Source organism: Vicugna pacos, chromosome 23, assembly GCF_048564905.1.
Source record: "Vicugna pacos chromosome 23, VicPac4, whole genome shotgun sequence".
Classification (NCBI taxonomy): domain Eukaryota; kingdom Metazoa; phylum Chordata; class Mammalia; order Artiodactyla; family Camelidae; genus Vicugna; species Vicugna pacos.
The window spans coordinates 8,266,480-8,294,297 of NC_133009.1; the positions used below are offsets into that span (position 1 = coordinate 8,266,480).

Consider the following 27,818-nt stretch of genomic DNA (forward strand, 5'->3'; position numbering starts at 1 on the left):
CCAGACTCGCCTAATGAAACTGCTGTATGTAGTGCAAAAGCCAAGGCTTAGAAGTCACAGGGAATCGGTTTGGGTTCTGAAGTTACATTTTCTAAAAACTGAAGAAAATAATTCTTGGTCGGCCTGTGACCAGATGTTTGTTTCTTTGTTATAAATGAATGTGTAAAACTCTTAGATTCAGAGAGAAACAGGTTGTACTAAAAAAAAAAAAAAAACACAAAAAACCGGTGTTTTTGTTTGTTTAACCACTTTGACCTTGGAAAGCCAGTGCCTGCGACTTGAAAGTATTATTATATTTGGATTGTCAAGTAGATCTGCAGCGAACATTTCAGGAGAAGCAAAAGCATGGGGAATAGTAGTAAATATGTGGGATTAAAATACCACCAGTTTGGTTTAGTGATGTTTTACTGAGGACAGCCCATTTTGGGTAGAAAATAGCATGCACTGACTACCTTTATGGCGACCGAACTTGAAGGAAGCTAAGTACAAGGTAGTGATGACCTATTGCAAGGTGATAGCCATGGAAAGAGGTCAGAAGAGCCTGAACTCTTGGATCTCGGCAGGTCCTGTACTTGAAGTCAGCAGACGTGGTAGCATCCTGGTTCTGACCCACTGTGAGATCTTGGAAAAACTTGTCTGACTTGTTTGAATGTCAGTGAGCTCGTTCAAAAACATGGTACTGATGCCTACCTCTCAGGTTATGTGTCATGAACAAAAATGTGGTAACAAATCTGAAAACACGTTGTCAACTGCAAAGGGTGCTATAGAAATGTAAGAATGATCACAGTGGCCACTAGTGACCTACTGAAATGTTGAGGACACCTTTTTAAAATCTGAAGGACAATAAAGTGGGAAAGTTAGAGCGGGCACGGGGATTTCTCACTTGGGGTATGTTGAGTGTCGGTAGGCTATTATCGGAGATCTCCGATAGGTACGTAGTGCTTTGGTACTTGACGCCTTCTGGGGATTTTCCATGTTTTGACCTTAACTAAATTCCTGTTCCTGAACACCAGCTCTGCACCAGGCAGTTAGACACTGAATGTAGCAGCTGAGGGGTTAGGCTGTAGTGGCAGGAACAGAAGAACAAGTAAACAGGAACCCTGTATCAGGGACAGTAAGTCCTTCACGTAAGGAACGTGGAGAGCGTGAGGTTCGACAACAGTGGGGGAGTTTGTAGTTAGGACGGGGGTGGAGTAAGGGTGGAATTTAGGTAGTCAGGAAAGAGCTGAGTGTGACCAAAGCTGCCAGGTGACGGACAGGAAGGAGCCAGTCACACGAAGGTCCAGGGGAGGGACGTTCCAGACAGAGAACAGTGGGTGACATCTGCTCATCATGGTACTCCAGCATTTTGGAGCGGCCAGGAAGCAGCAAGTGGGTAACCGTCCTTAGAGTCACTGTTGTTATTGTTGTGTGTAGAGAAGAGAATGTGCATCATAAGGGCCTGGCACATGCGGGTGGTCACTAAACGGTGTTCTTATTCTTCCCTCAGTGAAGTAAAGCTTATGGTACTTCTTTGAAGAGCTGCATAGCTACATTTAAAATTTTTCTGCTGTTAATTTAAACATAAATGTTTTTCTTTCTACTTTAGTACTTTATTCAACTATTTTCCCTATCAATAAAAGTTTTATCAAATAATAGATTCTGGTAAGCCTTTGTTTACTGAAATGTAGCAGTTTCCACAGTGTTCTGTTAATACTCAACATGACAGGCTCCAAGGCTTGTTTTCATGCCATGTATGTTATTTTAATGCTAAAAACAATATCTGTCCTAAGAAATATTTTAAATGTATAGCATACTTATTAAAGAATATATTTAAATATGTATTTTAATTTTTTATTGAAGTGTAGTCAGTTTATAATATTAGTTTCAAGTGTACCTGCAAAGCAATTCAGTTATATGTATAAAAATACATGTTTTTTAAACGTCCTCTTCTTTTGTCGAGGAATGCAAAATGGAATTAGGTGCTTTGAAGTTAATTCTTTGTTGAAATCTGCATGTAAGTCAGTATTTTGTCTGTGAAAATATTTGCTCTAGCTTTCCATGCTCAGTTTACAGAAGATCAAAAGCCAACTGAAGATAAAAGATAGACTTGATCTAAAGAGTGCATATGAAATTTTCTATTTAAATGTTTGGGTTTCCAGGATATGCTTATTTTGTTTTCAAGTCTAATTGCTTTTAAAGTAGGAAATTAAAAAAATAATAATAAGATAGGAAACGCAGGTATTTTCTTAGAAAGGGATCAGGAAATCTTTATGCAACTCATTATTAATATTAATTTTAACAGAGTATCTCCGAGATTGAACTACCGAACCGTGTTGATCATTTATCTGGAGCTGCAGGTCTAGGAGAAAAAAATACATTAAATGGACAAATAGAAAGTAAGTACTGTATTTTATTCCAAAAAAAGTCATTTTACAGAATGTTGATTTAAAACATGGATTTGGATCTATTCTCTCAGCCAAAGAAAATCACCTGTTGAACATACAGTGAGAAAAAAGAGGAGGAAAGGAAGTAAATTGTATATCTTACCAGGTGTCAGCAACAGATTAAACTAGAATGCTGTTCAAGGAGCTCAGTTGTTAGTTTTGTTTCAAGATGCTCTGTGACCTGAGGACAGTCAGGAAACCAGGAGGAGGGAAGGAGGGAGTGAAGAATGAGGGAGGTAGAGAGGAGGGGAGTAGATGAAGGAAAAGGAGGGGGGGTCCCTGGCAGGAGGTGGTAATGTAGAATAGTTCTTTAGAAGAAGGAAGAGAAGAGTGTTTGAAATGAGATGGGTATGAAGTGAGCTCCTTCCAGCACCAAACCTTGTCCGGGAGGCACAGCAGAATGTCCCACTCGCCCGTCCCCTGACCGTTAGGAAGGCGGCGAGGACTGCGGTACCTGATCACGCAGAGCTGGGTGTGGCTGCCGGTGAGCACAGGCGGGTGTGGTCAGCTGTCAGTGTCTGGACCTTCGTGTCATGCAGCGTGTTGCTGCCTTACAGGATGGTGTCTCATAGGCCAACAGAAGAGAGTGGGAAAGAGGTGGAGATCAGGGTGCGTTCCGGGGAGGTCAGGGGAGCTGGAGCCTGGTAAAGAGTCCACTGAAAAGTCTGCAGATCCTGATGCAGTTTTTGGGGAAGTGTTACTGGGAGACGCGTGCGGCTGTTTCAGAGGGATCAGTTAAGTCCGAGTGCTATAGAAGCAGACTCGGTATAGACCAGAGTTTCTCAAATTTTAGTCACCTGGGGACCCAGTGAAAAGCGCACATTCTGAGCAGTGGGTCTGCGTTTCTAACAAGCTGTCAGGTGATGCCCATGTTGCTGGTCTTCAGATCACGCTCAGAGGGTAGACTTGTGTTTAAGGGAATCTGGAAGAAGAGCCACTGGGGAGTTAAAGACAACAGCAACAAGGAAAAGCACGATTTTGTTTTTCTTTCTGAGCATGTTCATAGTCAGAGGGAGGCAAAGAGTTGAAGTAGAAATTAGAGGTGTAAGCTACTGCTGCTAAGCAGAGAGGGAAAAGAAGTGGTGGGGATCGTCCATCAAAAGAATAGAAAAGGGGAAGAATTAAGACCACAGATATAGAGGTACCTTTGAAGAGGAAAGTGAAAGGAAGGAAGGAGGAAAAAAAGCCGCAGGTAGGTGATTTTGGAATTGAGGGGAAACTTGAGAGAACTCCTTTTCGATGGCATCAGTGTATTTGCACTGAAGCCAGGTTAGATCATTGCCAATCCAGAGAATACTGGAATCAGGAGGGGGCCTAGAATTGGGGTAAACCACAGCCTCTCCTCCTGTCAGGCTTCAAAGATAAATGTTGTATTGGTATTTGTTATTCAAATGAGACTAACTTGAATATGAAGCATTGGCTGTGTTGTTGTTGTTGTTGTTGTTTTTAATATATGTTATTTTTTGATAAGATATTTATTTCACAAGAATCCTTTTATACATTAGCCTGATTTACCAAACCAATTTTGGAAATAAAAGAAATTAATAGGATTCATTCCATAAATGCTAAAGTTGTTATTTTCAGTGAATACTACACAGGTTTTGAAACATAAAAGACTTTTAATGTCTAATAATTCTGTGGCAATGAAATTTTTTTTTGATCACCAGATTTCAATATTGAAAGCTCAGTATACATTCTTTCTTGCATGAGTGGATCAAGAAACTTTGATGGCTAGAGGATCCAAGAAATGTAGGCATACCGGTAGCCCATGTGGATATGGGAAAAAATGAATATTTTTATGAACGATTATTCTACAAGTGTGTATCCAGGCTGATCAATTCATAACGCTTTCTCTGACGAGAAGTGAACTGCACATTCAAATGAACTGCCATCACAACTGTGGACTTCCTGAATCACAGGACAAATTGAAGAGCATGATAAACACTTGTAGTCTAATGGTGTCAGTCGCATGAAAGATGTGCTGTTGCATTTTACCATCAGCTTTCACTTTTGTCTTCTTGGAGCCGTGACTTGTTCCTCTGATTAAAAATCGCTTTTCTCCTCCTCAGGCAGCATGTTCACACTTGTATATGTGCACGTTTCTATTTTATAAAGTCATTTGAAACGTACTCGTAGTTTTGACATCTTAACTGCATGTTTTGTTAAACCTATATTCCTGCTCTTTATTCAGTATCTATCATGGATTCATATGTCTGTCTTGTTGCTGTCCTAACTGCCCCTGAAAAACAAAACACCGAAACCTAACGTGTTCATTTCCAAAGCAAGCATGAGGATTGCGCTCAGTACTAACCGCATGACTGGATAGTTGGCTTTCATATTTACTTATAATTGATTATGTGTCCCTTTTGGCTTTTAGGTTCTACTGAAAAATATCCTCACCTGAAGGTAAAAACTTTTATACTTTTATCTTGAATTTTTTTTTAATGAGGGTACTGGGAATTTAGCCTAGGACCTCATGCACTGCTAAGCAGGCACTCTGCCACTGAGCTAGACCCTCCACCCTTGAATTATTACTACAGATTGTATCAAATGCACATGATTAATCAGTTTGTTTCAAAAACCATTCAGCCTGCAGTTGGAGTGAAAGATTCTGTTCCTAAAAAAACACGAGCAATGAAGAATTTACAAAGATTCAAATCAGGTAAATTTTGCAATACAAATTTAACTATGAAATGAAGTACAGTCTTCTTATTCCTAATTCCTTTTATTTTTTCTAATTTAATTGAAAGATGATATAAATAAGGCAGGTGTTATGATCGGTATCCATGTTTGAAAAATATGTATAAGCATAAGAAATAGAGTTTTAAAATGTCAGCTTTGACTTGGATGTTTCTATTGATGTTGGGAGACACCAAAGTGCTCAGTTTGGAGTCCCTGTACTTCTCAGGGATTCTGAGAGATTATTAGGTTCTAAGATTTTTCCAGAGTTTTAAAATGCTTAATTGAATTCTGACCTTTACGTAGAGTAAAGCTTCACTTGCTAACATGTCAGTCATATTTCACTTTAATTATTTCATCTAGTGCTATCACATTGATGATATTTATTTCTGTATTTATTTATTAATGAAGGTCCTAGGGATTGAACCCAGAACCTTGTGCATGCTAAGCATGTGCTCTACCACTGAGCTATTTCCCTAGCCCAAATGTCTTAAGGCAACTGGATGTTTTGCTTAGCGCTCTCTCTCTCTCTGTGTGTGTGTGTGGTGTCTTTGATTATTAAAAATGATGGAAGTAATTAGTCCTACCTTAATGTTTGGTAGATATGATCTTTTAAACCAATAATCCTAAAAGTTTTTGGGTTTAGGATATTTTTTATACTACTAAAAATTATTGAAAATTCTGAAGAACTGTTAAGTGGGTTGTATCTATTGATGTTTAGTATATTAGAAAATAGAACTGAAAGATTTAAAAAACAAGCACGCACAAACATTCCATTAGCCATTAGAGCTATGATGTTCTCAAATGTCATGTATCCGGAAACCTCCACTGCACACTTAACAGAGAATGAGAATGAAAATAGCATTCAGTATTATTGTGAAAATAGTTTTGACCTCCTGGACTCCCTAGATGGAGGGAACATGGGGCTTCAGGGCTTCTCAGATGACACTTGAGAACTGCTGTTTTAAACAGGGTTCATGGGTGTGAAATAATAAAGGGGCCCTTGTGATGAGGTGGGCTTTAAAGTTCACGTCTACATTTCTTGCCTTTTTTTCTTTAACTTGCCTTAAAAATTTTGAATCTGACAACTTAATTCTTTTTAAAAAAGGAAAACATTTTTGTTACGTATTTCCTGTCTGATGGCACTCTGTACTCTTTGGATCTAGTTTGTACCTAGATTTACCCTATTTTTATATGGAAAAAATTAGTCACTCAAGGCTATCCTTTCTTACATAAATTTATGATGTTTATCCAAGGCTTAAGGTAAGAATTCTGAAGATATTGGTACATTGAGGAAAGACTGCCTCATTGTAATTTAAATAGTACCATTCAGTAGAAGTTTTCTTAAAGCCCGCATCTCTAGGACTCAATACTGTCATGCATATTTAAACGTCCAGTAAATGGCTGGTTAGGCATACATTTTGTTAATGAAAAACTTCATATGTTGAAGAGTCGTAATTATTCATAAAGCTCTTACAGAATATAGACTGTTTTCTAGAGAGTGATGAGTGAATCCAAATTAGTAATACTAGAAAAGGTAGAAAAAAGAGAGACAGTGGTTCCCTATATGAACAGCAATGACATGTAAAGTGCAACCAGCTGGGAAGGAGCAGTGTGTTTGGGGGAGAGGAGGGCATGGGGCTGCTGCTCTGGGAAGAGAATTTGTAAAAGTTAGTCAAGTTTGTATTGTTATTCACATTCTAATAAGTGGAAACTTTGTTTTCAGGTCCTTCAGAGTGGGTTTCTACTAGTTTGAGCCTCAATAATGAGGCTGGTCAAAGAGCCAAGCATTTGAAAGTTGACAAATGTCCGTTGGTATCACAATCAGTGACCACAAACCAGTCAGCACCCACAGAACTGAGGCAGACGGCCCTGGTAGATAAAGACCAGGTGAATATTGGAGCCGTGTCTCTGTCAGAAAACGCAGCGCTCCGTGGCCTGTGTGAGTCACAGCTGCCAGAGAACAGAAGCAGCAAAGAAGGTAATAAAGCAGCACAGAGAGCTAGCCATGGTCTACCTGTGCGTGGCTTCACCATACTCTGACTTTGCAGAAATCATTTTGTGGCAGGATCTCCTTTGTGTTTACTCCTTTTATGCAACCTACAACCGGACAATACCTTTTTGCATGACATTTACATTCAACCTCTGATCAAAGCAACATATTAAATAGCAAAGAGAATTAGGAGAAAGTAAGTTCATTCAGAATAGTATTTAGCACACTCCTGAGAGCGGGTAGGAGGATGATGTCTAGAGCTTTGTGAGTAGTTGGGAAACCTAGGTGGACATCCAAAGATTCCCTTCTCAAAGTATGGTTTCTTAGCTTTATTTTTATCTAGCTCTGAATTTATAAATATTTGTTATAGCTGTATTCAGTGTAACTGAAAAAGCACCTCTGCAACTAAATATCAAAGTATTTCTAGTATATTCTCTGCCTTTCTGTATGTTAGAAGTGGCTTTCCCAGCGGTAGTGGCAGACATTGGGAATTTGCTACACAGGACCTCCTTCTTAACTGTGTCCGCACAGTGTATCAGCTTGTTTTATTATTTTTAATGGATTGATGGGTCGAAAAGGATATTGGTTTTTAAGGAGTGCTTGATCACTTAAAAATAATATATGGAATATCAATTCTAATTCTTCTAGGATACCCAGTCTGTTGATTAACCACATCTAATACGTGTTCTACTTTACATACCAATTAATTTAGTGCCTTAATCAGTGATATAATTAGAGCTGTAGTAATAAGTCTTACAATGTTTTTTCTGCTCCTGTAGTTTTATCTTTTCTATCCTTACCTGCAGAATTAATGTTGTATTTGGAAAAGATTCTCAGTTATCTCCTATAGTAGTGACTACAAGCTCAAAACTGAAAGTTTTTCTAATAAATAGTTTATACACAGATACTTTTAAGAGAGCAGATACTCTACAGCATGGGAGCAAAGAGGATAGACATGTAAAGAAATAGTTTACAGTTCAGCTGGTGAAGACACACTAGAAAAATCTGTGAAGTACCAAGGTAGCTCCAAGGAAAGAGATCCCTGTGTCTCTGCGGAAAGAGAGCTGTAATCAAGGAGGACTTCACAGAGCAGGCTGAGTCTTCAAAAAGGCAAAGGAACTTGTCAGAACAGTAGAGGGAAACATTTCAGATAAAGGAAAGATAAAAGCATAAAAAGTAGCAATAATTTTGGAAACCATGAATGACATTGCTCTTGAAGCTTGGTATGTTGTTAAAAAAGGTACTGTTAGGAGGTAGAGAATAGAGTCTATCGTGACTTTGTATATTTCTACCGTATTTTTAAATTTTGTTTTATTTCTCTTTTTGTTCATGTCTGGTGAATCAGTTTGTGAGTGAAACTTTGAGATGTTTGTATGCCTTTAATCTGGTAACATCTAGTATTTCCCGAATAGTTTGTTGAAGTTTTAAATAATTAGAAGTATTTCTTAAAGAAGTAAATATCCGGCTAAAGATGAAGCTTAATTTAAACTGTCAATTGATGAAATGTGTTTTATGTTTTTATAAAGGTGATGCCTTTTATCTAGCTGTTCTAGATGAAAATGAATTTTAACTAAGCACATTCATTTTTCAGCAGACCTAGACTTAGAAAGGACATCTGAGGAAGAGGAAGAAAGACTTGATGGAAGTGAAAATAACCACTCACAGGTATGTAAAAATGTAAATTTAAATTTCTGGTTTAATACTGTTTTCTGTGCTTTAATAACACAGTTCAAAAGAAATTGCCTTTCAAACTAGACTTTTAGAGTCAATAAATAATTATTTAATATTTAGTTTTTAATAGCATTCTATCTAGTTACAAAACTTAAAGTATTGTTAGGATCTATAATCATTTATAGTTAAACTTTATCCTTGGAATTGAGTCAAAAAAACCTTCCTGAATATTGTTTTCCTGTGGTAAAAAAAAATTATAAAAGATAGAGTGGAAAAACAGAAAATCCTCCTTTGTTGTAGAAACATTTACTTAAAAATCATTTAGAAACACTATTGATAAAGTTAGCCTTTTGACAGAAATCAGTTCTTTCGAGAAGTGTCTCTGTTTTTGCTCTCATAAAAAGATGGATATCTATCACCTCTGTACACTGAGCATATTTTATAACTATGTTGGACACTGTGAAATAGCATTATTTATTCCTAGGTCAAAGAGCAGATGAATTCTGTGGATGGCCTCGATGACTTAACTCTGTCACCGGGGACAGCTTCCGAGGATTCTGAGTCGCTTTTCCATAACTCTAAGAACACCCTGAGGCCAGTCAAACGACTTGGCCCGGAGAGTGAAGGTAGGCCCCCCCCCGTGTGACTGCACAGCCTGTTTAAGTGTCTCGCGGTGACGTGTGCACACCCAGCGCTGCCCGGGGAGCGCGGCTGCGTCACAGGCCGCTGCGTCTCAGAAGCCTGCTCTGTGTTGAAGCAGAATCAGACGTGTGCGCTGCCAGCCAGGGGCTGTGGCCGTCCCCTCTCCCTGTGCTTTCTGTTGCCTCTGCTGCTCCTACGCCTTCACCCGGGGTCAGGTCATCACTGCTTCCCTCCTAGAACGCTGAAATCACCTCAGGACTTTCTTGGCCGCCGCTCTGCCTCCTGGGACCTTGGTCTACACCGCAACCGTGATTACTAGACAGTTTTTAAAATTCAGGTCTTTGTTACCTCCTTGCCTAAAATCCAGCTCCTGCTTCTGTAGCTCCATGGTTAAAGGCCACAGTCCTCTGGCTTCATCTTGTTTCCATTTATTACCCTTCTTTCCACATGAGTTTTAGAATCAGCTTGTCAATGTAAAAAAAAAAAAAAGTCTGATAGTGTCCTGGAAATGAGATGTAGATTATGTTGAATCTGTAGATTAATTTGGGGAGAATTGACTTCTTAACAATACGGAATTTTTAACCCCGAACAAAGTTGATTTCTCCGTTTACATAGGTCTTCCTTGATTTTCTCAGTAATATTTTAGAGTTTTTAGTGTCTGGGTCTTTCCGTCTTTTATGAGTTTACCTGTATTTCTTATTTTTCAGTGAGATTATAAGTTGTATATTTTTATTTATTTGTTTTAAAATAATGTATTTTAAATTTTAGTTTCTGATGATAGAAATACAGTTGATTTCTGTATGCTGACTCTGTGCCCTCCAACCTGGCTGAACCTATTTGTTAGTTCTAGTAGCCTTTTTATGGATTCTCTCAGATTTTCTACATAACCAGAGGTGGTCAAGCTTTTTCTTCTTTAAACTACTGTCTTACTAAAGATAGTTCACATTTAAGACTTGCAGCCAATAAATAAATACATTCCCTGTCACAGCTAATCAGCTCTGTCACCGTTGCAACAAGAGTAGCCATAGACAATACACAAGTTAATGGACGTGGCTGTAATGGATGTGGTAAAAGTTTATTTACCAAAGCAAGCAACCCAGCCCACAGATTGGAGTTAGCTGACTCTCACCATATAATCATATTCCCCGCTGATTAGCTGACAGTTTTACCTCTTCATTTCCCATCCAGATGCCTTTTGGTTCTTTATGTTGCCTGATTGCACTGGCTTCAGTACGGTGCTGATTAGAAGGAGTAAGAGAAGCCACTCCTGTCCGGTTCCTCACCTTCTGGGAAAAGCATTCCGTTTTTCAACGTTGCGTATGGTGTCAGCTGTAGGCTTAGCATAGATCTTTGTCATAGTGAAGATGATCCCTTGGTTCCTAGTTTCCTGGAAGTTTTTATCAGGAATAGGTGTTGAGGTTTGACAAGTGCCTCTTTTTATCCACTGACATGATCATATGGTTTCTTTTTTAGTTTGTTACTATGATGAATAGCATTGACTTTTAAGTGTTAAAACAGCCCTGCATTCTTGGGATACACCCGACTTGGTCACAATGAATTATCCTGTATTGTTGGATTTAATTCGCTAATGTCTTGTTTAGAATTTTTACCTCCATTTTCATGACATTAGTTTTCTTTCTTGTAATATCTTTGTCTGGTTTTGGATTCAGGGTAATGTCAGTTTTAGAGAATGAGGACATATTTCTTCCTCTTCGTTTTTTGAGGAGAATTTGTGTAGAACTGGTATTAAATTTTCCTAAAATACTTGGTAGAATTCACCAGTGTAACCATTGGGACTGGAGTTTTCTTTGTCGTAAGGTCTTTAAATAGGACTTTTGTTTTTGTTTTTAAGATATAGGGCTTTTTTAGCTTGTTTGTTCTTTCTTAATTGAGCTTTTGTAATTTCTCCCCTTCAAGGAATTTTACCCACTTCATCTGAGTTGTCAAATTTATTTGCGTAATGTTCATAATACTACTTTGTCACTCTTTTAATATCTGCAGAGCTTAGAAGAATGTCTTGCACGTTATAGATGCTCAATATCCATTTGTTCAAAGTATGGATGAATGAATGTGAAAATGCACAGTTCTTTATACACAAAAAGTATTCATGTATTTTGTTTCTGTTTTTGTTTTCTTCCTAATGCAGATTCTGATCGGTTATTGAACATTCAGGATCCAGTTGATTCAGTCAGATCAATAGAACTTAAAGAATCTGACTGTGCAGTACTTAGAGGAAAACTTAAAGAAATGGAAAATAAGGTGAACTGGCTACACACAGAGCTGCTGAAAACAAGAGAAGCAAAATCACAGTTAAAACTTCAAAATGTGGAGTGGGAACGAGAGCTCTGCCGCATGAGGTACTGAATTTCTTGGTTTTAAAGAAATATTTGAACTCTTTATATTTACTTTAATACTGTAGGTATGTAGGAGAAGCCTTATAATTGCTCACTTACCTTTTGGGATTTTACAAGGGAGAAAATTTCATTAATATTGTGGAATATGAGACTCTTGGAAATAACACAGCCATATATATATACATATATATATACATATATATATATGTATATATATATACACACACACATATATATATCCTCCTATATTTCTTTAAAACAAATCTTTGATCCTTATATCTCAATTGTCCTCCAGAAAGTTTGTATTACTTTACATTCCCACTTGCAGAATTATGAAATGACCATTTTTCTCAAGGCAGAAACTTTAAAAAAAATTTATGCAGTTTGATTCTTAACATATGAATGGATGGACTGAAAAGTAAAGTGGAAAGTGATTACTGGTTAGTTTATTCAGCATCGCTCTCATACAGAGATAAGATTAGTTCAAAGGTCTATGCTGAAAGCATGGATTACTCTTTATTTTTTAATTACTTACTGTGGATCCTGCCTTGTACCAAAAGGGATTTAAAAATGATTTACTAAATAAATAATATTCCACAAGGTAAGTTCAAAGTGTTGCAAAAGAAGAAACATAGTGTAGGGCATCAGGGAGTAGACTCCCCAGCCTCGCCTTGGATTATGCTAATTAGCGGGTCTGTGTTCTGGAAAAGACACCTGCGGATGTTAACCTTCCGCTGGAGATCATGTAGGAGTCCCTGTAATACTTCAGGAAGTTGAAATTTTATCTCTCATGAACTTATACACTTGTTTCTAAATAGCAACTTCTCTTTTAACTAGTAACTAAATTCTCTGTCCCAATGAAGGAGTAATTTATGACTATGTGGGGAAAAAAGGGTAATTTTCAATTCAAACCTTACTGAATAATTGCAAGATTTCTTCCCTACACTATTGACCAGAGTTACTCTTGTCTGAAACCCAGTAGCATTTTGTCTTTTCATTGCTACTTTTCAAACGTATGTGTGTGTGTATATCTTTATGAAGAGATTGAAGTGAGGAAATTAAAATGTGAGACTTAGAAATGAAAAAAAAAATTGAGAACATAGAAATAACATTAGGGTAATAAATGAGCATGTGAAGAATCACATCATAAAGTGAACTTTTAATTTTCTAACAAAATAAATTTTAAGGTAAGCATATTTCACTGCAGATGCACATTAGAACAAGAAAACAAGAAGAAGAAAAATGCTTATACATTATATGAAAAATGTAAGGATGATTTAAAAAGAAAAGAGAAACAATACAATGAGCAAGTTGACCTGAAACAACAACTTGAAAGCACTGCCCGAGCACTAGAATGCAAACTGAAGAGCGTAAGGAATAAACCAAATCAGGTAAATTAGTCATAATGTGAAAGTTTCGTACCTCTAACACTGTTTCATCAATATTATTTATAATATTCTTTTGAATTAATCTATATTTTCATTTAAAACAAATAAAATTTATCTCATCCTAAATATGAACTATGACATTTAGAGCTTAATTTACTAATTTTTTGGTGTTCTTGGCATCTAATAGATGCTCTGTGTCTTTTCTGAATGAAGGAATGAAAGTTAAATTGAGCTTCATCATTAACATAAGGATTGACGGTTTTGGTCCATTGAACAAAGTAACAAGTCTAATTCAAATCCAGGTGTTAATTTTGGCTTTTTGAAGTTAAAATCCAGGCTAAATCACCTTGAGACTATGATGGAACTGGTTAAATGCCTTATAAAGAAATTTTCTGTCACTGGGATTTCAAAATTTGTAGATACTGACAGGCATATGCAGAATAGATAAACAAGATTATACTGTACAGCACAGGGAGATATATGCAAGATCTTGTGTTAGCTCCCCAAAAAAAGTCACAATGAATATATATATGTTCATGTACAACTGAAAAATTGTGCTCTACAGTGGAATTTGACACAACATTGTAAAATGACTATAACTCAAGTTAAAAAGTGCTAAAAAAGTTTTTCTTTCATGATACTACATCCCTTGTGTTTTTGCTCTGTGATACATTTAGCTGTCATGTGTATTAGAATTTGTTATTTATGTGCATTAAAGGTCCCTGTGCTTAAAAAGGCTACTTCTTATTAACAGGTTTTAAAAATTTTTTTAAAGATTCCCCTCCTAAGCTTTTTTTGACTTTTTTTCATGGTGTAAAACCCAAACCCTAATGTCATATGTCTTCAGGTTTTAGAAGAGCGAAATGACGCTCAGAGACAACTTTCCCGAGAGCAGAATGCCCGAGTAATACAAGATGAAGTCCTGGCCCATCGTCTTTCCCAACAAAAGGAGGCAGAAAAGGCTAATGAGAAAATGAATGCTGAGGTATTTTCTTTAGTCATCTTCAAACGTGTGTGTGTGAATTTGTATACTTATATAGTTTAAAAACCAAAACTGTAGGTACAGAAAGTATAGAGGGTTTTAAAAGCCTGCATATGTAAATACATTTTCTGGGGGTTTCATTTCCGGCCTATTGGATAAAGCGATATTTTGAATTCAAATCCACTTGCCAGCAACAGTGATGTAGTGACATTCACAATGGCCTCATCCAAGGAGAGGCTGTTAATATTGTCCATAGGAATTGATGAACTTTCCATGATCCAAAACTGTTGCTACTAACGCAAGCATTCTAGTTTCTGGCAGTGATCTCACTCCTTTGATAGACGAATGGAGAGGTTACTTTATCATTTCCACTGATGGTAAGGAGGAAAAAGTATAGCCAGTTCAGAAACCGTAGTTTGGGTGTCATTCTCCTACGTGTGATAGAAGGTAACGCTCTGCTCCATGTGGTATCCGATTTCAGTACAAGGAGCTTTCGAATACAGTGATAGATATGCCATAATCTATTCTTAGTGATAATTTATTGATCAGGACTTTATTTTTAATAAAACAGTTCACTGTATTTCCCTGCTGTTTCACATCCATTACTGTTATAAACAGCATGAAGAAGAAATAAAAATTATTGCAGAAGCAAATAGTCTCCTGATTTTCTAAGAAGAGCTCTGTAAATTTGACCTTCTTTACCTTTAGTGTATTCACCATTAGGGAAATAGAAGGCTTCTCTTGTGTTTATGTATTTATCCTAGAGAAGTAGCTTTGGTTTGGTGTAAGAGTCGTAGACTCAGAAGCCCTGGGGAAAACCCTGCAGCTTGCTTGTGTTTTTAACCCTTTATTCCAGAATTGTCACAGCTAAATGAGTTAACTGATGTTTGTAGACGTGCTTAGTACAGTGCTTAGGTTTATCATTTATCCGTAGATGTAATTCTTATAACTCGCTCTAAAAATGTTAGAAAGGGAGAATGTTTATGGAATATTCTCAGGAAAGAATTTTTTAGGAAATCTAACCTGTCCCAATTTCTACAGAGCTAAGGCTCTTACTTTGGAGGTAGCTGTAAAGGTTAGATGTCAGACATAATTTTTAAGTGTAGTCAGATTTATGCATTTTTTATTTTAAGCCTTTTGGGTTTGTTGTGTTTCAGAGAAAGAAAGGCCTTTCCGATTCTGAGCTTCTTAAACATCCTTTTGTGGTTTCTTTTTAGCTTTCATGGATTCACTGTCTTTAATTAAATTTTTGAACTTTAGGGGATTTCTGGTTGAAGTTTGAGATTTGTATCCACCTTAAGTTTTTCCAGTTGGATACCCAGTTACTGCAAACTTTTTGTTGTATAAACTTAGAGATTAGTCTTCCACTTCAAAGGAAATTATGATATGTCAGTTTATTGCGTTACAGTTCAAAGAGTAAGAGATGAGGGGTTTCACTTACAGGACACAATGGATTTTGAGCTGTCTGACCCAAAAGATAGCAGCGAGGTGCTTCCTCAGCAACTTGCTGAAGCTGAACGTCAATTCCGTGGCCCAGAAATTGAGCTCCATCCCAGGAGAGATGCTCTTAGACCAACGACGTTGGTATTACAGTGTGTGCACAGAGACCGAGGCCAAGCCCAGCGTTCAAACAAGGAAACTGAACCCTTGTCTCAGAGCAAACAAGGGGACGTCATCAAATACATTGCAAAGCAGGCACTCTTGAAGGAGACAATATGTAAACTACAAAGTGAAAACACGTTGCTTCGACAGCAACTAGAAGTTGCTCGAAATGAAGCCAGAAGCGAAAAGACAATATTTAATACCCCAGAGCCATTTCTGGATCACATGGGGAAACTTGAAGCCATGAGCAGACGAGTTCTGATGCTGGAGGAAGGAAACAAGGAGTTAATTAAAGAATGCAGATGTTTAAAGGACAGACTGTGTCAGTATGAAACGGACAGAGCAGAAATGGAAGTAAGTACCCAGAAAGGGAACTAATTTTCAGACTTCCTCAAAGAGAATTCAAAGTAGTATCTGATGGAAGCTGAACGTTGAAACTAGTAGAATATAAAAAATGTGCGGGCTATACATATATACACTGTAAAGCAGCCTAAAGGCATTTTTTGTATGCAGCAAACAAAAATTAGACCTGAGAGGTGCTTTACTTTGAGTAAAGATGCCGTGTCACCTGAAATTCTAAGAGATTAAGCTATAAGCTGTTGACAGATACAGGCAGGTCTTAGTAATTTATACTGCCCAAATCATTCTAATCTTTCTGTCACCACATTTTAGTATCGTGAAGCAGATAAATGAAATGCTTAGACCTAAAATGAGTAATTTGAAATTAAGATTCAGTTATGTGAACAAAAAAAGTAAACAAAAAAAAAGTGAGAAAGAGAGAAAAGATTCAATTGTGTGGATTACCTTGACAGTTAATGTGTAAATGCTGTATCTTGCAGCACTTTTCCTTCAGTAGCTTTTCATACATTTTTAGTTGATATTACTTTATTTTTATTCATGTCAATTGGAATTAAATTTAGAAATACTTTCATCTCAAATCATGTATTGTTATGACCTCTCCATTCCTTAAAGGCATCTACTTTTCATTCAGTCATAATTTGGGACAAATGTAAATTTTAGCAAAACTGTGTTTGACTTAGTCTCCCCTGTTCTATTTGTAATTTACTTTGAACATTTTTTCAAATAATGTGCTCACAGTTCTCATTGCAAGGCTCAGTTACTGTCATTCGGATCTAAGTTTGTCCAGTACAGAGGAAGTGGGGCGCTCTGTGATGTTCGAGTCTGGCACTGGGGTCCCATTTTCAGACTGAGGAGGAGCAGCCAGAGTCCTGAGTGGCAGGAAGGGAGTGCGTGGGACGGGTTGGGGGAGCCGTAGGAGCTGCAGTCCAGGAGGCAGGGGATGACAGGTTGTCTCGGGTCCCCAAAGACCATTGGAATATCCTCGTTTTTATTGTGAGATGGGAGTCTGTTGGAAGGATTTAAACACCAGATTGAATATGTGAAGACCTCTGAACTTAAGCCTCTAATGAGAAAGAGGGAGAATGTTCCACAGTGTGGAACTGACCACCGCTCATCCCACCCGCACACCCCTTCCTGTCTGAGACTTCAGTGGGGGTGAAGCTCGGCCGCTTCCTGGGAGGGGCAGGGAGTGGCTGGTGGGGCTGCCTCCATTGTCTAAGTTAACTTCCTGTCGGTAAGGCAGGAGGGTCACACCTGTGTGTTTAATGAAATTCAGCAAACAGGAATGTGTGTCTATGAGGAAAAGGTGAACTGATGTCTGTGGGGATAGTTCTCAAAGCCCATTTGTTGGAGTTATATATTATTAATGTAACTTAATGATAAGGTGACTGAAAATTCAATAACAGAGTTATCTTTTTAGGCCCGTATGAGACAGCTTCAGCAAGAGCTGGCTGACACCCGAAAGAAAGTGTCCATGTTGGAAGCATCCCTGGAGGTGACAGCACATCATCAAACTACTTCAGAAAATAAGAGACAGGATGGAGAGAGGAAGCCACATCAAACTGCAAACCCAGTATGTATGAAATTCAGCACATCGGCCATGAACGTGCAGCGCAGAGTGTTGCAGGCCACCAGCTTTTCAGGGACAGCTTTCTTTTGCATCTTCATTATAATTTCACTTTTATTTATAATGCACTTGTTTCTTAAATGTTGACTTTCATTCTGCCATTCTTTTTTTTTTCTTATAATATTTACCCTTAGAGAAGTTGAGAATTATACCTCTTTTCTCACAGAAGTTAACTTTTTTTCCCTATTAAACAGTATGTTTTAGTGATCTCTCGCCACAATGAGGCAAGCTAGATAAAATCAGAGGATAATGTTTCATGGAATGTTCCAGAAAATTGTCATGTCTCAACTTCACTTTTGTGAATGGATATAGAACGTGTGTGTATTTATTTCATGGATCTCAGAATACCTTGTGCAGAAAGGTCATTATACAAACCAGTTGAAGTTAGACATTGCCTTCATTTTCTATTCATTTTAGACATGTTGTCAAAGCATGGAGAATTTCAGATCACATCTGTACACCCAACGTAGAGAATTAAGAAAATTGTCTGGATCCTGCCTTTGGATTTTTTTTTTAACTTTGTTGAGATACAATTCACATATTATAGGGGGATTGCATAACTCAAGTGGTAGAGTGCATGCTTAGCATACACAAGGTCCTGGGTTCGATCCCCTGTACCTCCTCTAAAAATAAATAAGTAAAACTTAATTACTTTCCTCCACCAAAAAAGAAAAATATTCACATATCATATAATTCGCCCATTTAGGATGCATAGTTAGTATCTCCTAGTATATTCAGAGATGTGCAGCTGTCACCACAATCAATTTTAGAACATTCCCATCACCCCAAAAAGAAAGCCTGCATCCCTTGGCCATCACCCCCAGCACTGCAGCCCCCCATCCCCCGGCAACCACCAGTCTGACTTCTGTCTCTATAGATGTGCGTGTTCTGGGTGTTTCCCAGGAATGGAATCACATGCTGTGCGGTCCTTCATGATTAGCTTTTTTCATTTGACAGAACGTCTTCCAGGTTCATCCATGTTACAGCGCTTGTCAGTATTTCCATTTCTGTTTATTGTCGAACAGTACTCGGTTGTGGGGCTAAACCATTTATCCATCCATCAGTTGATGGACCTTTGGGTTGCCTCTGCTTTTTGGCTATTGCTAATAATGCTGCTGTGAACATTGGGACTTGCTGTCCCAAGTTTTGGTGTAAACATGTTTCCACTTCTTTGGGGAATATACTTAAGGATGGAAATGCTGTCACATGGGTCATATGGTAACTCTGTTTAACCTTTTGAGGCCCTGCCATACTGTTTTCCAGAGTGGCTGCACCATCTAACATTTTTATCCAAAGTGTATAATTCTCCCAATTTCTATGCATTCCTGTCACCACTGGTCATCAGCTCTCCTGGTAGGTGTGAACTGGCATCTTGTGGCTTTGATTTGTATTTTTCTAATGACTAAGAATGTTGGGGATCTTTTCATGAGCTTATCTATTTGTGTATCTTCTTTGAAGACCTGTCTGTTTAGGTTTTTGCCCATTTTCAAATTGGGTTGTCTTTTTATGATTGAATTGTCAGAGTCCTTTTTGTATCCTGGGTGCAAGCCTTTGATCAGATGTAGGATTTTCAAGTATTTCCTCCTGTTCAGGAGCTTGCCTTCTTACCTTCTTGATGGTGTCTTTTGAAGAGTAGAAGTTTTTATTATTGATGAAGTTCAGTTAATCTATTTCTGTCTTTTACTGCCCTAAGAAACAAGTGCCAGATCCAGTCATGAAGACACATGCCTGTGTTTTTTCTAAGAATTTTGTAGGTTTAGCTCTTTCATTTAGAGTTAATTTTATATATATTGTATGAGGTAGAGGTCGAATTTCGTTCTTTTGCATGTGGATATCCAGTTGTCCCTGTACCATTTGTTAAAAAGACTATTATTGTCTCATTCAGTTATTTGACACTCGTATTGAAAATCAGTTGACAGTAAATGTGAGGGTTTCTTTTAGATTCTCAGTGGTGATGCATTGATCTATGTCTGTCCCATGCCAGTACCAATTCAGATGTTATGAGAACTCTTTCCGAGTCTTCTTGCATAGTACCAGTTGTTTTACATCATAATAAAATGTCAGTGTCACGGAATGTCTGTAACTCCACTTCTGTGGAGATCTGCTGCGTCCTGAAGGGGCCTGTGGCCAGCTTATGCCTTGCTGACTCTGTGACATGACAGAAAGTAGGCTTGCAAAGGTAAAGTCCATTCCTTCCCCCCGTTCAGACCTTTAGTTTCTCACCCAGTGCCTCCCACTTCACTCCAGTTTCCATCAAATCATGGTCACGGGGTCTGCTGACTCAGTCTGCAATACACTTCATTATGTTGCACTCATTATAATTCATAGACTCATCCATAGATTTCACTGCTAGAGGCAAAAGATTAAGCCTGGAGAAGATTAACTCAACCTTCCTCTTTGGAAGCTTCTCTAACCATCATCTTGCGGTGCACGATGAAGTCCTCTTTCGGCTTGGTTCCTGTGTGTCACTCTGGTGCCAGTCTTGTTCTTGGTGCAGATCCTGCATTCTCAGCTCCCTGTGTCTACCTCGCTTTACTTAAAAGGAGAGGTGCCTCGCTGTATTGTATAGCTTAATGCATAACGAATGAAATAAATATTTCATCCCATCCAAGGACAATTTTCCCAGAGTACAGCTGTTAAAGATTAGATAATATTCAGTCAGTTTATCAGAAACAGATAACAGATTCGTAATTTGAATTTCAAAAGTTCAAAGCCAGTCTGTGTTATATGGAGCGTTGTGCTACAACATGAAGCTGAGACAGTCTTACCTTCCCTTACCAACGAGCTTTTAAGTAAGGTAAAGGAAAAATTGTATTTAATTTAAATACTGCCAAAGGACACTACATTTATGGTTCCATAATACTTTATTTTCTCTCTGAGGAAAGGAAAATGAAGAGTGAGTGCTAGATTAGTAAGTTCTCAAAGCTGCCTGTCACTTAGAAGTTCAGTTCGTTGAAATGAGGTAAAAAGGTTGATTTGGGTAAACTATTTCTAGTTGTTTTTCAATTATTAGACATCAAATCCTGTGTCTCCTTGCTTACCAGGCTTCCTTATCCTGAAAGTTGAGGGGAGACTGTGAAATACATGCCTGTTTGTAAGAAGCTATAATTGGAGGGAACTCTGAAGTACCTTCCTTCTCACTAGTTCTGAGGTCTTTCAGTTTACGTGCTGTTTCTCATCAGCACTTTGTCATTAGTAAATTAATCTCAACGTTTGTTACTTTCCAGTTTATAGGAGACCAATTTCTACTCTATTCAAGTTACATTTCATACTATCTTTTTTTATCCACTCTTCTGTTTATCTGTTTTTGCCTAACAAACTCCCCAAAGTTCAGTGGCTTAAATAAGCATTTATTTTGTTCACAACCTACCCTTAGGAAAAGTGTGGCCCAGACAGCTGGCCTCTATTCCTCTCAGCTTCAGGTGGGGCAGCTCGAAGGCAGGGGCCTGGAATCACGTGAAGGTTCATCCACTGATGTCTGATGGTTGATGTCGGCGGTGGGCTGTGGCTTAGGTGGGGCGGGCAGGTGGACCACCTCCCCTGGAACACGGAAGCTGTCTCTGTGGCCTGAGCTTGCCCGCCTGAGACTGGGTTCCAGGGTTAAGAGCGAGGCAGAAGCTGAAATGCCTTTTCAAACCGAGCCCTGCAGTTCACTCGGTGCCACTTTCACCATTTTCTGTTCATTAGGAGCAGGGCACTTAAGGTTGGCCCATATTCTCTTTTTTATGGAACTAATTTTGAAAATTTATGGAGACATTCAAAAACCAGCCTAATCTACTCACTAGCCACAATGTTTTGTTACTGCTTCCATACGAGAAATCCACTTGTCCCTACTCGGTCGTGAGCAGGCCTCGGTCGCTGTGGTGTTAGGCTCAGGCTCCAGCTTTCTGGAGTACAGCCCTTGGGTACACGCCTCTCAGTGCTGAGGCTTGAGGATAAGGAGACACGGGTTATTTGCCGCCCCACACCCGACATTCTGCTGAACTGCTGAGGACTCCCTCGCTCACAGATGGAAGATGGGAGGCACGCTGGCCCGTAGCAGTTCTGCAATGCAGCCTGATGCTGCCGGCTCTTTGATTAGGACTTAGTCCTAACCCTGGGAGGGGTTCTCCTTCGCTGCCCTCTCTGAGCTCTTTGTTCTGTCCCTTTCATGAGCAGTGACCTGTGTTTGCAGCTGAGCAGTTCTCTCCAGCCAGCTTCCTCCTTGTAGACCTTCTAAGAAAAACCCAAAGGCCGCCTCCCATTTTGCACTGTTTTGTCTCTTTCAGTCCAAGCTAGCAAGCAGTAGTTTTGCTAGCACAGTTCTCTTTAAAACTTTGAATTTCCTGTGAATTTTATTGGGGTTCCTGCCATTGGAAAGGCTACTCTCACGTCTTTTTGAGATAAACTCTTCACCTTGGGCTTCCTGTGAAGCTGTTGGGGGGCCATGCCTTTGAAATTCTTATGCTTTTAAGATCTTTAAAGGAATTTGAGGCAGCACGTTAAATCTTTCCAAGGTCTTAACAAAGTCTTGGCTTCATCTTTAGACTGCTTTCCTGGCAGCACCCTAGATTTGATCTTAGCCCGGAAGCCATTTCTCTGCTTACCCATTATGTGACCATTGGGCATGTGGAGATGCTTTTAATGGGATACAGATATTTGAACCCAGTGAGTCCTGGTTCCTTTCTATTTAATAATTTTTTTGTTTGTTTTAGCGTATCTCATCAATTTTACTTTCAGCTGTCCGGTAGCAAGAGTCCCGTTGCCTCTGGTTTCAGGGTCGTCATTTCTTCCCTGGCCTAGAAGCCTTCACTCTCAGCCCTTCAAGGGCCCTCAGGCTTCCACTCACAGTCTCGTGGACACTTTGGGTTTTCACTCTTACTCTTCTCTATATCTGTTCAGGTTTCGCCTACCTCCAGGTGCAAGGGCATCCCCACATTTTGGGTTCTTTTTTAATGGCTGTGCCCCATTTTTAATATCAATATCTGTGCCAGTTATTTATTGCTAATAATTTATATAATAAACTGCCTCAAAACCTGGTGACTCAAAACAGCATTTGCTTGGTTCCCAAATGTGTGTTTAGACAAGGCTCAGTGGAGCCAGCTCATATTTTCTCCACTTGGCATCAAGCGGGCTGTAGAATAATCTAAAGGCTTGTTCTTGCCCATGTCTGGAAGTTGGAGCTGGCTTTGGTTAAGGACATTCCCTGGGGTCATCAGCTGGGACAGCTGTGTGTACAAAGACTCAGTAGGTGGCCTGGGCTTCACAGCGTGGTGACTGGGTTCTAAGGGTGAGCATCCCTATGGAGTGAAAGTCAGAGGCCATTTAGCCTTAGAAATCACACAGCAGTGCCCCCACATTCTGTCCCCTAGAAACCAGTTAACTGAGGCCAGTACCTACTTCAGGGGAGGGAATTTCGCAGGGGAAGTGTCAAGGAATTTGTAGAGATGTTTTAGAACCACCACCTCCGCCTGCCTTGTCTTAGCAAACAATCCTTCTATCTGAAGGAGAGCAGTTCTTCCCAAGTCAGTGTCACTGAAATTCCAGCAAGTTTTTTTGTTTGTTTTTGTTGAGTATGTTCTCTTGTTTTGTGGAGAACCACACAGGATTACAAGAATGAAGGCTGTTTTGTTTGTTTAGAAAAATGTATGGGTCATCTTACTAAACCACTACACTAGGAGATGGATTTCTCCTTAACTCTGTGAATCATTCATTGCTCCTTGGAGTGCAATTCAAACAAGCATAAGATATTTGTAGTTCAGAGAAGGGCTTATGGCATATTAGAATCCATATTTGTAAGATGTATTAATTGCAGTCTTTTTTTCAAAGTCTTGTTTTGGGAGGCATTTATTAATTCAGCCCTAAGTAATTCAATGTGATCTCCCTAAAACTTTAAAAATCATGAAGAGTTAAGACTTGGGGAAGGAAAGGATAGGAGACTTTCTACTAAGAGGTGCCTTGTAGTCATTTTATGTAGGAAAGACATGAAACAATTACAGAAACATAAGAGTGTAAAATCAAGTACAAATGTAAACAAAGATGATGACAGTAAACAGTATATTTTTGTGACTCTTGGTGGTTTGAACTTTTTTTCTTGATTTTCTGAGTAGTTTGAGTTTCTCCATTCCACAAGGTAGATATACCATTTTATTGTAACTGAATTTATTTCAGCCTTTGATGCTGGGTTAGAGTTAGGCTGTTCTCAGTCTGCTAACCTCATTACCAAACAATTTTACCTTTTTCACGCAGAATGCTGATCTTCCAGCAAAAGAGGAATCTACGTCTTCAGTACTTCTCCATCTGAGTGCAGAAACTCAGCTTCTTCTAAAGGAGATATTATCTGTGGAACAGATGCAAAAGAAATGTGAAGCACTACAGGAGGAGAAGAAGAAGTTGGAGGAAGAAGCAGTAAACCTCAGACGTCACCTCGAAGTGAATACAGTGAGACACAGTCAAGTGGAGCAGGACAAACGGGAGACTGAAGAGCAAGCAAGACGGGCTGTAGTAGAAGCAATGAAGGAGCTCAGGCGAGCTATGCAGTACAGACGGGAAACTGAAGAGCAAGGAAGACAGGATGTATTAGAAAAACTGAAAGAAATCAGCCAGTTTTTACAGGTGAGACACTGATCTGTAAGGTGCTTTAACTCACTTCGCTGAGAATTACAGTTCGGATGTGTACATTTTATGTGTTCCCTCTACTTCCCATATAGCAGTTTGTTTTGTAGATTTCTGGAAGGAAGGCCGCATTTGTTACTCCCTTTAAATAATTCAGTTTCCATCATTACTATCACGAAATTGATGTTACAGAACAACTCTCACTAGACAATCGTTTTTAAGACCAATTGGTGTAAATCAAGACCACTAGGAGGAAAAGCATATGTTGTGATGTAAATACTGTGCCACATTCTTGGATTACTCCTAGGTTGTATTCTTCAATTTTTAAAAGTTTAGATTGATCCTATTATTCTTTGAACTATCACATTACATGAGTACTAATATAAGGGTGATTCCACTTTCATATCATAATTCAGATTTAATTCACTTGACATTGATGATAAGTATTTTAAAGTTCAGCTTTTTTTCACACTTAAAATTGCTCTCTGAATCACTGACTCAAAACTAAAGGGAACAAATATACTGTAATTACTCAGGTTGTAAGTATTTTTAAAATTGTGTCCTTTTAATTTGCTGTAGGCACAAGCAGCATCTCAGGAAGACTTGCTCAGAGAGTGTAAACGCGCTTCAGTCAGTCAGATGGAACGCAGAGTTCAAGACCTGGAAACGGAACTGAGAAGGAAAACTTCTCAGTTTGATTGTAATGAAAAAGAATTGGAAAAATACAGGCAGCTGTACCTGGAAGAGCTAAAAAATAGAGTGTCACTGGCAAATCAACTAAACTCGTAAGTCAAAATGTAGAATGATACAAAATAATTTAGGTCACTAATTTGCCTCTAAGGCATGATTTTTATTCAGCCAGGTTTGTGAGGTGAGTAGCAAGTGAACGCTGACTAGACAGTGTAATTTTGGGAAATGGTGTTAGTAAATGAACTCTCGTTTAAAATGTCAGTCCAGGGCAGTTTGCATCTCCCTGCCTTTTGCTGCTTTTACATGACTTTATTTTTTATATTTGCATATATTTAACCTGGTCTAGTCTTTAAGCTAGGGGTTTTGCAAACTTTGTAATTTAGACAGCCATATTATCACAAAATTTCTAGTTGGAATTCCCATAAATAGAAATGTTAATGAGTTTAAAGTTAACTGTGTTTTGGAAGAGTGCAACATAAACCCAAGGGGCCCAATTCTGGTGTTTGGTGAATTTACTTTCTTGATTGTGATATTTGGTGTCACTGTTCGTGGGCACCCTGAGACGAAGTACTGTGTCCTTCTAAGTTTGTCTCCGCTACGTAAAGGCATGCTTGGGGAATAGGGGGAAGTTCACATCGGGGTGAAGGGCAGTACAGTGGTTCACAAAGTGGCTAAAAAGAATATGGTGGCCTGCCCGAGGGGGTGTGTGGAAGACCGAAAGGGCAGGTCCCACCTCCTGTGCCTGAGTAGCAGTGTTATGAGCTACAGGTCTCCCCGCTATCCAAAACTAGAGTGTTCCTATGAAAGTTGTCGGTGTAAAGCAAAAAGGCAATTACCTTAGGACACATCTTGCTGGTGGATGCATAAAATAAATAATGCATAAAGCACAGGTGCTCACAGACACAGTCCGAAGCCGTGGCGGCGTGATGCCGGGATACTGAGCGTGGTTCTGGGGAAGGAGCTCGGTGGGGCCTCCTCTCGCTGCTCGGGGTGCCCATTGCCCCCCTGATGGCTTGGGCTAAAACAAGCACCCAGTGCTATTCTGGCTTTTAGCTTTTTTTTTTTAATGAAAGTGAAAGTCCGCTTGAGGTTTTTTTTTGGTTATGGAAAACAGGTGCTGATGTAGGCCTCTGGTAAAAGCAAAGTAACAAAGTGAGCTTTGGGACATTGGGGGAACCTTGAAATTGCCCCTGGCGCTGTCGTAGTTCTTTCCCACCATCGACTCTGCCGCCTGGTGCCCCCCAGAGGGTGGTGGCTCTAAACTGTTCCTCAGTGCCGCGTGCTTGATTTCTCCCAGGTAATGCGTGAATGTGTATATAAGGGGGGTGAAAGCAAATGCTTGAAAATGGCTTTGAGGGATGGTTTAGTTTTTATTTCTGAACTGGTTTCCTGAGGGTGAGTATGTCTAGGTGCAGCCAGTGCAGAAGGCAGTGGGGGTCCTCTGTGGGGGCGTCTCCATCTCTGACTCTCCCCACTTTGAAGTACTTGTTAGTTAAGGGCCCCCCCAGGGACATGTGTCCTTCTTTAGGACAGTTTTAAACTGTAATCGTTTACAGTAGGTCTTTGCTGACGTATTTTTGGTGTTAAAACGCAGTTTAATGGGACAATCTGTTTACAATTATAGCAACTTCAGAAATACACATCACTTAGGAAGAAAACGAAATGAATGAAATCTGTGCTTTGCGATCCTCGCAGGGTTAATGAGAGGCTGGCTGAGATGAACACTGAACTTCAGCTGGAGAAACAGCACAAGAGTTCTTTCCTTGGCTCTGTTCCCGCACAGCCTGTTGACAGACCGCCTCCTGCTGAAAGTTCTAATACTGCTGAAAGTTCTAGTACTGCTGAAAGTTCTAATACTGCTGAAAGTTCTAGTACTGCTGAAAGTTCTAGTACTAGCGTGGAGCCCGAAAGGAGTCGTCCTACTCGAAAAAGGCGCTTCAGGGATTTTCCACACCCTGCAACCAGCATGAGCGATCTGTTGAAGGTTAGTTATGTTATCTTCTTTCCTTTGGGTTTCAGATTTCTGATACAATTCTTGTTTTTAATTTGATGAGATTCTGAGTTGTTTATTTGACTTACGCACACTAAGTAAAAGCCATAATTAATCGTGCTAGTGAAGGAGACAGAAATTTTATTTTTGAAGTCCCAGGACTTGTAATTTTCAAGAGATACCTGTCATTAACTTTATTCAATAAATGCAACTTAAGTGACAAATTTTTAAATTCTTAAAAAGCTCCATTTTAAATTCTATTTTAGAAATTAAGTATTATTGCCTAATAACTAGAGATACACTTTCCAATGTTTGGCGTAGTTTCTGATTGATTTCAGTTTGGCATTGGTTCATAGTCATTTTCAAGTTTTGCTGCACCCCAGTTTTTCTACCCCTCAGCATAAGTAAATGATTGGCATCGAGATACTTAACCACATATGGATGTTTTTTATTTAAAGGAATCCAAGGTAAATTCTTTTTGTGAATTCAATAAACTTGTAACACTAAAAACATTAAGTTCTGTTTTTAAGTTTAAAATGTTTATCATTTTCTTCTGTAAGAGTACATTCTTAATTGCTATTTTACTTACAGCATTGTTATTTTAATGGTTATAAAATGTCTTACTGAGCAATTGTAGGACATTTCTAAAGATGTAGTCAAGTAAAGCAAATATTTAAATTTTTAAAATGAAGTTCGCTTATGTCTCTGTCTTGCCCTCACCTGCAGGAATACCGAGGTGGCAATGATAGGGATTCTTTAAATTACAACCAGTTTTCGTTGTGTATCGTTGTTAAAATAGCCATTGAAATCGGTGCGCGTG

The 27,818-nt window shown here is 38.9% G+C and overlaps 1 protein-coding gene across 1 annotated transcript in view; it reads left to right on the forward strand.

Annotated features, from left to right (window-relative positions):
• LOC140688580 (ankyrin repeat domain-containing protein 26-like) overlaps window positions 1–27,818 on the forward strand; it is an 80,965-nt gene that overhangs the window by 47,787 nt on the left and 5,360 nt on the right. The window contains exons 23-36 of the mRNA XM_072948222.1: window positions 2,285–2,378; window positions 4,804–4,832; window positions 5,016–5,088; window positions 6,832–7,086; window positions 8,690–8,763; window positions 9,254–9,395; window positions 11,558–11,768; window positions 12,973–13,156; window positions 14,001–14,138; window positions 15,579–16,091; window positions 17,518–17,670; window positions 23,953–24,318; window positions 24,898–25,103; window positions 26,704–26,992. Coding sequence (XP_072804323.1) covers window positions 2,285–2,378; window positions 4,804–4,832; window positions 5,016–5,088; window positions 6,832–7,086; window positions 8,690–8,763; window positions 9,254–9,395; window positions 11,558–11,768; window positions 12,973–13,156; window positions 14,001–14,138; window positions 15,579–16,091; window positions 17,518–17,670; window positions 23,953–24,318; window positions 24,898–25,103; window positions 26,704–26,992 — 2,727 coding nt within the window. The remainder of the gene's footprint in view (window positions 1–2,284; window positions 2,379–4,803; window positions 4,833–5,015; window positions 5,089–6,831; window positions 7,087–8,689; window positions 8,764–9,253; window positions 9,396–11,557; window positions 11,769–12,972; window positions 13,157–14,000; window positions 14,139–15,578; window positions 16,092–17,517; window positions 17,671–23,952; window positions 24,319–24,897; window positions 25,104–26,703; window positions 26,993–27,818) is intronic.